The sequence below is a fragment of the Meles meles genome, chromosome 11 (genome assembly GCF_922984935.1).
Source record: "Meles meles chromosome 11, mMelMel3.1 paternal haplotype, whole genome shotgun sequence".
NCBI classification, from domain to species: Eukaryota; Metazoa; Chordata; class Mammalia; order Carnivora; family Mustelidae; genus Meles; species Meles meles.
This window is the reverse complement of record NC_060076.1, coordinates 9,774,802-9,789,335: the sequence shown is the minus strand read 5'-3', so window position 1 is coordinate 9,789,335 and position 14,534 is coordinate 9,774,802. Positions and strand designations below refer to the sequence as shown.

The 14,534-nt window shown below is 40.9% G+C and overlaps 2 protein-coding genes across 4 annotated transcripts in view; both read right to left on the bottom strand.

The window, feature by feature from the left end:
* SCAI (suppressor of cancer cell invasion) overlaps positions 1 to 1,336 on the bottom strand; it is a 136,034-nt gene extending 134,698 nt beyond the window's left edge. For 2 of the 3 annotated variants that reach the window (XM_046023536.1, XM_046023537.1), the window contains exons 1-2: positions 1,222 to 1,336; positions 468 to 512 (exon numbers count right to left, since the gene is read on the bottom strand). In XM_046023536.1, coding sequence (XP_045879492.1) covers positions 468 to 512; positions 1,222 to 1,274 — 98 coding nt within the window. In that variant the 5' untranslated portion in view covers positions 1,275 to 1,336. The remainder of the gene's footprint in view (positions 1 to 467; positions 513 to 1,221) is intronic. The other variant, XM_046023539.1, reaches the window with a different exon arrangement.
* A 2,879-nt stretch (positions 1,337 to 4,215) lies between these two features.
* PPP6C (protein phosphatase 6 catalytic subunit) overlaps positions 4,216 to 14,534 on the bottom strand; it is a 41,755-nt gene continuing 31,436 nt past the window's right edge. The window contains exons 5-7 of the mRNA XM_046022529.1: positions 9,617 to 9,696; positions 9,236 to 9,445; positions 4,216 to 7,625 (exon numbers count right to left, since the gene is read on the bottom strand). Coding sequence (XP_045878485.1) covers positions 7,377 to 7,625; positions 9,236 to 9,445; positions 9,617 to 9,696 — 539 coding nt within the window. The 3' untranslated portion in view covers positions 4,216 to 7,376. The remainder of the gene's footprint in view (positions 7,626 to 9,235; positions 9,446 to 9,616; positions 9,697 to 14,534) is intronic.

Sequence of the window (14,534 nt, the reverse complement as noted above, 5' to 3'; positions counted from 1 at the left end):
TGTTTTGTTTCTAAAATCTTATTTTTAAGTAATCTCTGCACGCAACCTGGGGCTTGAACTCACAACCCTAAGATCAAGAGAGTCTCATGGGACACCAACTGAGTCACCCAGGCGCCGCCCTCCCCCCCCCGCCCCCCCCCCCCCCCCCCGCCAAATACTAGCTTTTTAAACAATGCTGGTGGAGAAGTTGAAATTATAGCTAACGTAAAAAACTAGATTTCTCAATTACCCACGTCTCTATCCCATATAATCTTTTACACACACACACACACACACACACACACACACGGTACAGGTATTACTTTGAACTCCTCAAATGAAAAATCTTGCATGTAGTTATATTCATTACAAAAGAAGCTAAATAAAAACTTCATCTACTAACAGTATATAACTATGCAGTACGGCATAGGTGTGTAGCCAAGCAAATGAAAAAACACGAAGCAAAATAGAAAGGCATTTTGACTTACCTGCTTTTCCGTTTTCGAGGTGGTTTCTCCACTGTGCCAGTCAGTCTACAAACCAAACAAATACGATGGTAACTAAAAGTAACATACAAGAACACATCTCCCGGTCCTACAGTGCAGGTCGAAAACTCCGTGTACCACCCTCTAGGACCATAGGCTCGCTAAGCTCATATCTGACCTTACAAACGCCTGATGCTCTGTTTCCCCTATTTACCAAGACCAAGCAATCCTGGGACTCACGGTTCCCCCAATGTCTGCTCTGTCCAAACCCTGCTCTCTCTGCTAGTCCCTCACTCCATCCTCAGCTCCTGTTCGTCACAGCCCTACTCCCCAAAACCACCCACCTCCACCTACTCATTGTCTGCCTCGTCACCCCCGCAAGCCCCTCCGACCTCCCCTTTCCCGTGCCCACCCGCTCCCGAGCGTGCACTGCCCCTCCGAGCCCCGCCCCTCCAGGCCCCGCGCCCCCCGCATTCCACGGCCCGTCCACGGGGCGCGCGCGCCCTGCCCCTCCCGGCCCGGCGCCCCCAGCCTCACCCCTCCGCGTCCCTTCCCTCACACTCCTTTCTCCTCCGGCCTCGAGGATGCGATCGCCGCCCAACCCACTCCCGCGTCCCTGGACGCCCCCGAACCCCCCCCTCAGCCTGAACCCCCCGCCCCTCCCGTCTCGGAGCCCCGAATGCTTCACGGCCCCTGGGCCCGCTCCCGCGCCCCCACCCCATCCCCAACCCCGACTTCGACCCTGCTCCCGTCCCACCTGGGGGCCAGGCGACTCCGCGGCTGCTGGGGCTGCCGGGCTCCTCTGACCATCCGGCTCCTGCTCCGCCGCGGGAGCTGCTCCGGCGGCCGCAGGGCTCGCTCGGGAAGCTGAGGCGGCGGAGGCTGGAGTAGGCGGAGAGGCGGGAGGAGGGCCTCGCGCCTCTGCCTGGCATGCCGCGGGGCCCGCCTCCACCGCGCCTCTCCCCGACTCCCATTGGCTAGAGCTGTAGAGTGGCCGAAAGCCTAGCAGTCGATTGGACGCGCAGGCCGTCACATCCCGCCACCTAGGTTTGGTTGAGACTGCAGGTGGCGGCGGAGGTGCCTTAGAGATTGCTAGTAGGGCAGGGGAGACCCAAGCGCCACCGTGCGCTGGAAAGTAGAAACTGCATGTAAGGCGCCAGACACCTGCCGGCAGGTTCTCCTGGCTCTGCGTCCTGCATTCTACACACCTGCTGGCGCCCCCCAACACTGCACCACGCCAAGACCAACAGCCAAGCACTGCAATTTCCCAAACTCTGGCAGGTGCAGCAGTGAGGTAACTCTCCAGAAGGAGCTTCATTTTGAACCACCTCGATGCGGTCCCTGACTCTACATCATGCTGAAATGGTCTCACAGCTCACAGATACCCTTCATAGAGGATCCAGCAAGAAAACTGCAAGAATCTACCAAAATAAAGCATGTTTCAGATGCTCAGTTCTCTGAAGAAAAGATCACAAGCTTGTGGGAAAGCTTTCCAAGAAAGCAAGAAAAAAATTGTCATGAAAGAAAAATCATCACTGCAAACAGAATTGATGCCATAACTAAAAGCAATGTGTTTCATTTTGGAAGGACTAAGTAGAATTGATCCTCGAGTGTGTGCTAACCATCCTGTGATACTGCAGATGATCATAAATTAAATGCCAGTTAATCAATTTAAAAATAAATTTCACTGCATTTTTATTGTTGACAGACTTAAATACGCAATACTTTCAGCACATAAGCACAGTATAAGTTACCATTCCTCTTATACATAGGGCCATCTTTGAAGACACAGCTCACTAACATATAAAATTCTTCCTTTAATGTACTCTACAGCCTCTCTACATTCCATATGAACAGGTGTTTGTTGTTTTTGGTAGATCCTTGGCATCTATTTGGAACTGGGAGGAAGCATCAAACTTTCTTTTGCTATTACCTTTTTATCAGGAAATGTTTTTATGCATCAATAATGTGACAGCGTAGAGTAGATCACACCAGCACACTGAGGACAAATCTCTCACTGGCCCTCACAAATGGCAGAAATTAGAATACTAGCTTTTCACAAAAATTGAAATTGACAGAAAGGACTGTCTTTTCTTCTGAGATGGCTCTTTTTACATCTTTCATGTTAAAAATGACATTCCTTCTATGAAAGAATAAATTGTACTGGGGGTTCTTAAATGACTTTGACAAGGGAAGAAATGTTGCCCAATGTCTGTTGGTTCCCATAATTAACATTTTATGTAATCCCCAAATCACCAAACTGTGAATAGCCTTGATCTCAACCAAATCAGAAAAGAGGGGACAGAATAATTTGTCAGACAAGAGTGTGGCAGGTGGAATAGGAGTCCTGGTGGGGAGGGCCATCAACTCACCAGGAGACTAATCTTGCAATATCACTCATTACATTTCTTAAAAACAGGGATTAAAATTCTGTGTGGTTTTCAAGATCTTTCAGAATTGGCCAACTCCTGATATATGGTTCTGCCAATAGAGCTTCTGTGTTCACTTCTTAAGCCTTCCCAAGGGGCACCCTCAAGTCCTATCTTCATGTCACATGCAAGTTCTAATAATCTCTGCTTCTGTGTTTTTACTAAATAAGAAATGTACATCCCACCATTCTTGTCCACATTTAATTCAAACTTCTTTTAAGCTTTCCCAATTACTCCATTCTACATCACTTTCTTCTCCAAATTTGTTGTACTTTCATAAGCTACACTGTATTAGCAATTATATATTGCCTTAAATTATTACTTCCCACCTACATTTAATTAAAATGATATATTACAATGAGCCCTCAATAAATGGCAGCTTTGGGCCAGGGACTGGGTTCTTTACGTGTGCTATTTTTAATCCTGAGATCAACTCTGTATGGTACTCTCTCTTATTTTAGACACAGAAGATCCAGAGAACCCAATTCACGCAGTGTCACACAGCTACAATAACCAATACTGCTTAAGATGACTTAAGAGGGTTTAAGATGTGTTCTCATATGCCCTAAAGAGGTTCAAGTTCCACCTTTCCTATGCAACCTTGGCAAAGTTACCTATCCTAAATCTGTTCCTTCATCCGAAGGGGAACAAGGGGTGGGAGGCGGGGACAGGTAATACAGTCATAGAACCATGGTAAAGGTAAACACAAAATAGGGCACATACAGCATTTACCTAAGTTAGCTATTACTGCCTGGCAGAGCTGGGTTTTTTACCTAGATTTGATCCCAGAGCCTATATTCTTTACACTATTCCCTAATGCCTCCATGCAGTCTTTTAGATCTCATTCCCATTTATACACAAGAGCAGAGTGCTAAGAACAATAGTGGGTGTCTAGGGATTTAGTGGAATATACGTATGTAGCAAGTATTCTTATTGATACACAGAAAAAACTCCTCATAAATTTCATGCAATTTGAATAAAGGAAATATTTGAGTGATCCAAGCCAGCATAATCTCTCATGAGGGTAAGAAAGGCAATCACCAACTGATTGATAAGGAAATAGAAAATTAAGAGGAGGAGAATAAGGAACAAACATTCCCCCCGGCATCTACAGTGTCTGGCACCACACCAGGGGAATTTCCAAATGCTTTTTGGTGTTTTACTACTGTATACTTCATCAGCATGAAGGCGCACTGTACACAGTTGAAAGAGTTGGGATGATCTCATGATGCATGGTTCTGGGCACTGGGTCCAGGGCATAACAATGAAACTTGCCTTTAAAGAACTAGAACACTTAGCTCAAAGTCAAATGCAGAACAAGAGAAAGTTTCACTTCTGTTTACTAGTCAAGCAACCAAGTGAAGGAATAAGCATTTTTTAATTTGTGTTATATAAAATGCTAACTTGTCGGGACAGGCTACAGACTATGCATTAGATAAAAGTTTCTGACAAACTTCCTATAATCTTTTTATTAATTTACACCGAGAGAATATAGCACCTTTCACCCAAGGAAGTGAAGGTGCTTTACAAACATTAGCATTTAAAAAAACAATTACATTTAAAAATCTGGATTCGTGCTGTTAAATCTCTTCAACTCCAGATACACAATTTTCTGGCGGCTGATGGAAAGCAATTCTATTTCTGACAACGAAAGAGGCTCAGAAAGAGTTCGGATTTGCTTTCGCAATACAGGCATTTTCAAAACCTGGTGTTGGGCTTACAAAGCAAAAACACACAAATCTGAATGCAATGAACAATATTTCAAACCTTATTTTAAAAGCAAAACCCAGAGTTTAAGACGTCACAATCTTCCAACAGTTCTGGTCGTCCAGATGGAACAGGAGCTGACGCAGGTTGCATATTAGATGTGCTCTTGATCCAGACTGTTTAGGGTCACACCCAAATGAACACATTTAAAGTAGTGAGATATTTCAGGAAAAAGCATTAACCTATAAAAAGCTAGCCAAGAGCATATCAGGAAAAGGGAAAGGGAGTGATTGGCAATTAAAAGTAGACAGTTCTCACTAGAGCCTAGGACACTTTATTAGAAACCAAGTATTATCATCAGCAAATAAAAATAGTTATTACCCCCATTAATACAACATAAAGGATTTTACATTCAGCCTACATACAGGGAGTAACAGAGCCTCCTGCCTACAAAGCTATGACTTCCAAGTATCTTCCACTACATGATTACTCTATATCGTACATAGCCCTTATTTAGTAGAGGGATCCAAATGTTCCTTTTAGGCTTACAAAGTCCAATACATTCACTCTCTCTTCCCTTTACATGTCTAATAGTAAAAACTATTTTTTTTTTCATGCAAAAAAAGCCATTACTCAGCTGAAGAGAAAAAAAAATCAGACAAAATAGAGATGGCAGTTAAGGAATGGACAGAATATTATTGGCACATGCCCAACTAGTGACAAACAAATGCAGTACACCATGACTTAAAAATAAAGGTCACATTACAGGGATAACTAAAACAACTACATCATTCTAAGCTAAGGAGTGTCAAATGGGAAGGGAGGGCTGAGGTTACCGATTTTATTGGTACAACTTAAAAGCAGAGGAGAGCAAGCACTTAAATACAATTAATGGTAACAGAAAAAAACACTGCAGAGAGCTGTTCAAAGACCACACCAAGTTGTCTGCATCATTAATTTCCAGTGTTTCACAATTAGTAAAATACATAGCTACATATCCCTGTAAGATAAAAAATACCTTTCCCCCTGAATTACACTGGGGTCAGGGCAGTAACACAAAGCTACTGACCCAACAGTTCACGTGTGTGCAGCAAATGTCTTAGCCACTTCTTTCGTATAGCTGTACAATTAAAAACTAAACAAGGAGCTAGGTGGTTGCAGAAAATAAAAATCAAACTATTATTGTGCTCATTTAATAAAAGAAAAACCCTGATGAAAAACTATGTGCCAAGAAGCTTAGACTATAAAGATTTTTATTGCATTTTTAGGTAACCTGGAAGTTCTTATCCTGAAGGGGAAAAGTTGGTTTTCAAAACTACCTGAACAGATACTAAAGTGCTTTATTAATTGGCTGGCTTCACAAAGATTTCCTGGAATGACAAAAATTAATTATAGTAGTAAAGGGATACCAACTATTTCACAAAATAGTGAATTCCAACATCATTTATGACCACAGTCATAAGAGACACTGGAACACTTGTCCTTATTAAGTGGACAGTTGCATATAAAGAACTGATCATCACACCCTTTGGATATTCAAATTACTTACACAAAGCCGAAACACGGTATCACAGACCTTTACAAAAAAGGACAATTTGTTTCCTTCTACACTTTTTAAAATTTGCTTCAAATTACAGTTCACAAATACAAGAGTCCTGACTTTTCAACCTTTCCAGTTGCAGTTAAAAAATGAACACTTTCTAAAAGTTAAGGTCAAGTGTTACAGCAAGAGGAGAATGATTCCTATTGAAAAGTACACAGATTTTACTTAATGATACTCATGATAGATTGTAAACTGGATCGATCACATTCTACTTAACTGGTATCAAATGAACACATCAGCATTACAAATATTAAATGTTTTTCTATTACTATAGAGAATATAAACCAAAACATTAATATGGCAGTTATGTTCTTTAGGCACAGTTTAGTGATTTTTTTTTTTTTAAATAAATAGTACTGAATTTCAGTTGAAGTTTTAAACTCAATAACCAAAGGGTCAAAAACTCTGATTTGGGGGTGGGAGGGGAGAATAACTTTAAACTAACAATGTAAGCTGTTTAAAATTTCTAACACTTTAACCTATGTGGGTTTTATTTAAGATTACTTTATTAAAAAATACAAGGAATCTGAAAAAAGATCAATACAATTATCTTACTGTACAAAGTCATAAGCTATAGCAGTTTTAACTAAAATTTAAAAACACAACAAGGAGGGCAGCCCTTTAGACCAATTTATTTTATATCCATTTAAAATATCATCCAACAAAGGACAATGAAGTTTACAGCTGGGACAGGTATACATAACTCGAGGCATTTGCAGTCCATCGTGCCCACTGAATAACAACTTTGCTGCTGAAATTTCTTAAAACTTACCAAACTAAAACAAAAGCCTGAATGATACAAAAGGAGGAGCATTTCAGGGTAGTCTGTTCTGTCAATTGGCTTTTTAAAAAAAGAGGAAACACATCCTGTTTCCCCCAGACCAGTAAATAAGCAAGAGCTACATGCAGCAGTGTGAGAGTATTAAGACATTTCTCAAGTCTTCTCAAATGAGTCCAAGGTGGGGATGGGATGGGGGAGAAAATTGATAGAAAAACATTGCTATAGACACCATAACAAACAATAAATTTAGATAATTTAAAATTAAAAAAAAAAGGCAAGAGGCAGCATTTCAGCAGCAAAGTGCTCGATAAAAAGTATATTGTAGAGGGTAATACACGAAAGTTGGGGTAAGAAGAGGGAGGAAAAATGGGTCAGCAGGATGGGCGAAGGCCTCAAAGGAAATACGGCGTCGTCGTTCTGGGAGGAATAACACGTTCTGAATCTGGAACTGCCCGGAATAACTTTGGTTCTCTTGTATTTACATCTTTGAAGACCATGATCGAAGCAATATTTCCACAACGATAGCAGTAATTAGGAGCAGACCATACTGTCACAAGCTTCTCATCAAACATAAATTTATAGCCTTCGTGCACTAGTTGGTGTGCTCTGCAGATGAGTTTTAAGTTGTTGATATGAACAAACTGCAATTTAGAAAGGTTTTGTTAAGTATCTAGCACACTTAAGAAAAATCATGCTATATATTTTATACACACACACACACACACACACGAAAACAATATTTACATAAAGTATAGGGGTGCCTGGGTAGCTCAGTCAGTTAAGCACCCAACTCTTGATTTTGGCTCAGGTAATGATTTCAGGGCTGTGAGATCAAGCCCCTTGTATGGCTCCACACGGGACATGGAGCCTGCTTAAGATTCTCTCACCCCCTCTCCCCTCCTCTTCCCTCTCTAAAATAAATAAACAAATAAATAAATAAAAAAGATAAATCCTTTTACTACTAAAGTTCTCATGATTATAGAACCCACTCTACTAGTTATCCCCACTACTTCCAAAAGTTATAGACAAATAGAGCTGCTTTGGCCTAAGTTATAGAAATCACACAGTCACATAATTTATTAGAAGTTTCTGGAAGAAAAGTGTTCTGTAAACACTATTAGATACGAAACAAAGTTTTTATGGTATAATGAAAAAATATGTTGCTATCCATATCTATCATTTACTGAGGGTTTAGTATGATTCTTATATGAATTCTGAGATTTATTCTTCTTTTGTAACTTAAGGAAACACAGGGTCAGAGCACATAAATAATTAACCTAAATTATGCTGAACCTAATTCTCTAATTCCATTGTGCTGGATTACTTCCCAATATAAGCTCATCCCTATGTCCATATATAATGTGTATGTGTGTATTTTTTTTTTTTTTAATTAAAAAAAGCTGAGGGATGCTTGGGTGGCTCAGTCGGTTAAGCGCTTGCCTTCAGCTTGGGTCGTGATCCTGGTGTCCTGGCACATCAGGCTCCTTGCTCAGCAGGGAACCTGCTTCTCCCTCTGCCTCTGCCTGCCACTCTGACTGCCTGTACGCTCTCTCTCTGACAAATAAAAAAAAAAAAAAAAATCTTAAAAAAAAAAAAAAAAGCTGAACTTCAAAAGTTGGATTTTCGCGATATATAGATACAGATATATCTATCAAATCATCAGGTTGTGCATCTAAAACTAATACACTGTTTTACATCAATTAATCTAAATTGTAAAATATATTAAAAATTTATATATAGGGATGCCTTGGTAGCTCAGTCAGTTGAGCCTCTGCCTTCAGCTCAGGTCATGATCCCAGGGTCCTGGGACTAAGTCCTACCTACACTGGGCTCCTTGCTCAGCAGAGAGGCTGCTTCTGCCTCTGCCTGCTATTCTCCCTGCTTGTGCTCCCTCTCTTGCTCTCTCTCTCTCTGACAAGTAAGTAAATAAAATCTTTTTAAAAATTTATATATATGTGTGTGTGTGTGTGTGCGTATACACACACACACACACATATGTATATGACCTATCTTGCCCTTGCTATTATATTACTTAATTGCAATATTTGAAAAAAAAAACATCTATTTTATACATATTAGCAGATGCATACTGAAGGAGGTGCTTTCATTACATCATCTCATCTAACCAGTAAGGAAAGACATACATGATGAACTAGATGAAAAACAGAAGGTTGTTATCTATAGTCACCATAGTTTTTTAAGTAGTCCATTAGCAACCAACAAACCATTATTCAAAAAATATTGGCTTTACCTCATTTGTGACCTTTGCGCCAAAAAGCCAACCTGCTCCTCGGGGACTGATTGCCCAAGTATCCACATCTTCAGGATCTGACCAAACCAGATCACAAAATGCTCCTTTATGAGGAATTTCCTGATTCCGTTCAATGGTTCGAATTTGATCCAGTGTTTTGATATCAGGAGATAAACCACCATGAACACACAAAATCTGCTCATCTATTAACTAGCAAAAAGGATAACAGAGTTGAAAGCATAATGAAAACTCAGTCATATCTAAATTCATCAATGAATGTTAATGATGCCAATATAATTGAGATGGCAATTGGGCAAGAGTATGCAAAGGGTTACTGACAGGAAAATACTTGAGGTTTTACAAAGATTTACATAAACTTACAGCTGCTACTGTGAGCATGTCGAAAACTTTGGTACAGTATCTCCAGGCATTAGCATTTCCATATTTGGTTTGGCACTCATCTGTGAAAGAAACCGAAGAGTTTCTCATTAGTAAAGTTCTAAAGCTGCCAATAAAAATGAAGAATGAACCCAATACTAAAGAAGTTTAACTAGGATGGCAAGCTATGAGCTGTTAGGTCTTCCACGTGGAGCCATGAAGGAGACTTGCGTTTACCTAATCTAAGCATGTGGTCCTGCTTTTCATTCCAGAAGTGCCCCTACAAAGCAGCTCAAGGTATTGATCAAAATGCTGTGGGGCGCCTGGGTGGCTCAGTGGGTTAAAGCCTCTGCCTTCGGCTCAGGTCATGATCTCAGGGTCCTGGGATCGAGCCCCGCATCGGGCTCTCTGCTCCGCAGGGAGCCTGCTTCCTCCTCTCTCACTGCCTGCCTCTCTGCCTAGTTGTGATTTCTCTCTGTTAAATAAATAAAATATTTTAAAAAAAAAATGCTATGATCAGAAAGAGCTAACTATTAAAATCATACAACCCAAAACAAATGCTTTAGCCTATTGTGTTATTCATACTGCACAATTCTGTCAGAGTAATTTATTTAATGTGACCACCTTACTCTAGTAGGATGATCAAACAAATCAGAGGACCCTTAATTATAGGAGTATTGGAGATGCCTCTCTCAACATTTCTCAGGCCTAAGTTGTCTATTCTAAGATTTTCTGCAAATTGCACAATGAAATACTTGAACTCCAGTAAGTACACCTGCAGTCATCACTGGAGACAGACCGCCAATCAGGTTCTGACATATTCCCAGCTGAACACTTTCTCTGTTGTCTACAACAGTTAATAGGATATAAGGATCTTCTTCCATTAATATCATGGAAATTCTAATTGACTTCTTCCTTAGTTAAAAAAAAAAAAAACAACAAATACTTGACATCACTATTGCCATAAGTACAACTGAAAATGCTATAGAAGACTATGGGGTATGGTGAAGCCTCATGATTTTCTAAATTTCCTCTATGTGTGAAGCAAGATCCTTTAGTAAACTTGCCATGAGAGCACTAACATTGGGCTGAGCTTGCAGGCAAGAATCTTTCTTCCTCGTCTTTATACATATGCAAAGCGTTTGGTTCACAATAACTGCTCAGTATGTGTTTATCAGTGTGAACTGAAGGCTCAATATAGTTAATAGCTATATATGGACATTTTTACTACTTTAAAATCAATGTTAACTTCCATGATAACTAAAACTATCTCCTGCCTGAGAAGCTAGTGGGCTTCCTTTTATTAAACAAAATAACAGACCAGCACAGCTTGGGAACAAGAGAATTCAATCCTAGATGTTGTGCTGTTGTCATTTTCTTCAGTCAAGGTATCTTGATTAAAACGTCCTCTTTTGGATGCCTGTGTGACTCACTCAGGTAAGCATCTGCCTTTGGCTCAGGTCATGATCCCAGGGTCCTTGGATCAAGTCCCGCATCAGGCTCCTTTGTCAGTGGGGAGCCTGCTTCTCCCTCTACCTGCCACTCACTCTCTGCTTGTGCTCTCTCTCTGACAAATAAATAAATAAAATCTTAAAAAAATAAAAATAAAAAGTCCTCTTTCCTCTCTCCCTTTATCCTACATTGATAAATGTGGGTCAAATTTTGGGATGTAATTATAATATTAATCTCAGAGCCAGTTGCTTTTACTAAGTTAACGCCACAGTATTGTACTATCCAAACTATTGACTATTTTGCAAAAAAGAATCAAAAACTTCAGGCGCCTGGGTGGCTCAGTGGGTTAGGCCTCTGCCTTCGGCTCAGGTCATGATCTCAGGGTCCTGGGATCGAGTCCTGCATCGGGCTCTCTGCTCAGTGGGGAGCCTGCTCCCCCCCCCAACTGCCTCTCTGCCTACTTGCGATCTCTCTCTGTCAAATAACTAAATAAAATCTTTAAAAAAATCAAAAACATTTATTTTAAATGGTACTTGATATTTTGTGAGTGAAAATCAAAAGTAACTTGTAAAAATGAAACAAATATTAGCCATCTAACTTTTCAATTACTATAAACAAAGTTATATAAATCATAAATTATCAGGGTGCCTAGGTGGGTCACAGCGGCTGCCTTGGGCTCGGGTCATGATCCCAGGGTCCTGGAATACAGCCTCACATTGGGCTCTCTGCTTAGTGGGAAGCCTACTTCTTCCTCTCCCACTCTCCCTGCTTGTGTTCTCTCTCTCACTCTCTCTCTCTCTCTGTGTCAAATAAAATCTTTAAATAAATAAATAAATCATAAATCATAAAATTTCTCAGTTTAGTAATTGATAATGGCTTACCAAAAAAAAAAGAGAGAGCTTAGCTTATCTTTATTATGACAGAAAAGAATCCAAAATATAAGATCTAAAACTAAAGGGCTGGGGTGCCTGGGTGGCTCAGGGGGTTAAAGCCTCTGCCTTCAGCTCAGGTCATGATCCCAGGGTGCTGGGATTGAGCCCTGCATTGGGCTCTCTGCTCAGCAGGGAGCCTGCTTCCCTTCCTCTCTCTCTCTGCCTGCCTCTCTGCCTACTTGTATTCTCTGTCAAATAAATAAAATCTAAAAAAATAAAAATAAAGGGTTATGAAATTAGTATTTTCAAATATCTCAATATCTGCCTCAATTAGGCTTAAGGAAATTCATGTTAATAATCTCAACAGTTCTGCCATCTCCTTCAAAGAGCTTCCTAACCTCATTTTTTAAAAAAATTTTTTGTGTCGGGGCACCTGCGTGGCTCAGTGGGTTAAGCCTCTGCCTTCGGCTCAGGTCATGATCTCGGGGTCCTGGGATCAAGCCCCCATCGGGCTCCCTGCTCGGCGGGGAGCCTGCTTCCCCCAGGCCCCTGCCTCCCCTGCCTCCCTCTCTGCCTACTTGTGATCTCTGTCTGTCAAATAAATAAAATATTTAGGAGGCCTGGGTGGCTCAGTGGGTTAAAGCCTCTGCCTTCGGCTCAGGTCATGATCTCAGGGTCCTGGGATCGAGCCCCACATCAGGCTCTCTGCTCAGCAGGGAGCCTGCTTCCTCCTCTCTCTCTGCCTGCCTCTCTGCCTACTTGTGATCTCTGTCTGTCAAATACATAAATAAAATCTTTAAAAAATAATAATAAATAAATAAAATATTTCTAAAAAAATTTTGTATTAACATATAATGTATTATTTGCCCCAAGGGTTCAAGTCTGTGAATCATCAGGCTTACACATTTTACAGCACTCACCATAGCACATATCCTCCCCAATGCCATAACCCAGCCACCGTATCCCTACCCCCATTCCCCAGAGACCCTCAGTTTGTTTTGTGAGATTAAGAATCTCTTACAGTTTATCCCCTTCCCGGTCCCATCTTATTTCATTTTTTCCCTCCCTATGTCCCACAACCCCCCTCCCCACCGTTCTGCCTCTCAAATTCCTCATATTAGAGATTCCATATGATAATTGTCCATCTATTGATGGACATCTATGTTCTGTCCATAGTTTTGCTATTGTGGACATTGCTGCTATAAACATTCAGGTGTATGTGTCCCTTCAGATCACTACATTTGTATCTTTAGAGTAAATACCCAGTAGTGTGATTGCTGGGTCGTAGGGTAGCTCTATTTTCAACTTTTTAAGGAACCTGCAAATTGTCTTCCAGAATGGCTGCACCAGCTTGCATTCCCACCAACAGTGTAGGAGGGTTCCCCTTTCTCTATGTCCCCGCCAACATCTGTTGTTTCCTGACTTGTTAATTTTAGCCATTCTGACTGGTGTGAGGTGGTATCTCACTGTGGTTTTGTATTTCCCTGATTCCAAGTGACATTGAGCACTTTTTCATTGAGCCAGATAGTCTGTTGGCTATCTGGATGTCTTCTTTGCAGATATGTCTGTTCATGTCCTCTGCCCATTTCTTGACTGGATTATTTGTTCTTTGGGTATTGAGTTTGATAAGTTCTTTATAGATTTTGGATACTAGCCCTTTATCTGGTATGTCATTTGCAAATATCTTCTCCGATTCTGTCAGCTGTCTTTTGGTTTTGTTGACTGTTTCCTTTGCTGTGCAAAAGTTTTTGATCTTGATGAAGTCCCAATAGTTCATTTTTGCCCTTGCTTCCCTTGCCTTTGGCAATGTTTCTAGGAAGAAGTTGCTGCGGCTGAGGTCGAAGAGGTTGCTGCCTGTGCTGTCCTCAAAGATTTTGATGGACTCTTGTCTCACATTGAGGTCTTTCATCCATTTTGAGTCTATTTTTGTGTGTGGTGTAAGGAAATGGTCCAGTTTCATTCTTCTGCATGTGGCTGTCCAATTTTTCCACTATCACTCTAACCTCATTTTTTTCCCCTTACCACATTTTTTAAAACTTTCAACCATATAAAAGTTTGAAAGAAGCAGATATTTTGCTTTTAAAGGTTAAGTTCTGTTTCTGACCCCTCAGGTTCTAGCATTCTCTGGATGAAGCAGATAGATAGACAGATAGATATACACACACACATACATACGTAATTATATATATTATACACTACAATATTAAACACATGTAAAAGAATATTCATTCAGTTATGTGTATAAGAGCACCTTAAAAACAAATCCAGGGGCGCCTGGGTGGCTCAGTGGGTTAAACCTCTGCCTTCAGCTCAAGCCTGGGATCGAGCACCACATTGGGCTCTCTGCTCAGCAGGGAGCCTGCTTCTGCCCCCCACCCCCCACTGCCTGCCTCTCTGCCTACTTGTGATCTCTGTCAAATAAATAAGTAAAATCTTTAGAACAAACAAACAATTTCAATGTCCAATGGTAAAGATACAAGTTTAATCAATTATAGTACATCCATACAGTGTAATGCAATGCAGCTATAAAAATAACATCACTGAAGTGAAGAAAGGCTGGTGGCATTAAGTGGAAAAAACAGGTATGTACACACACA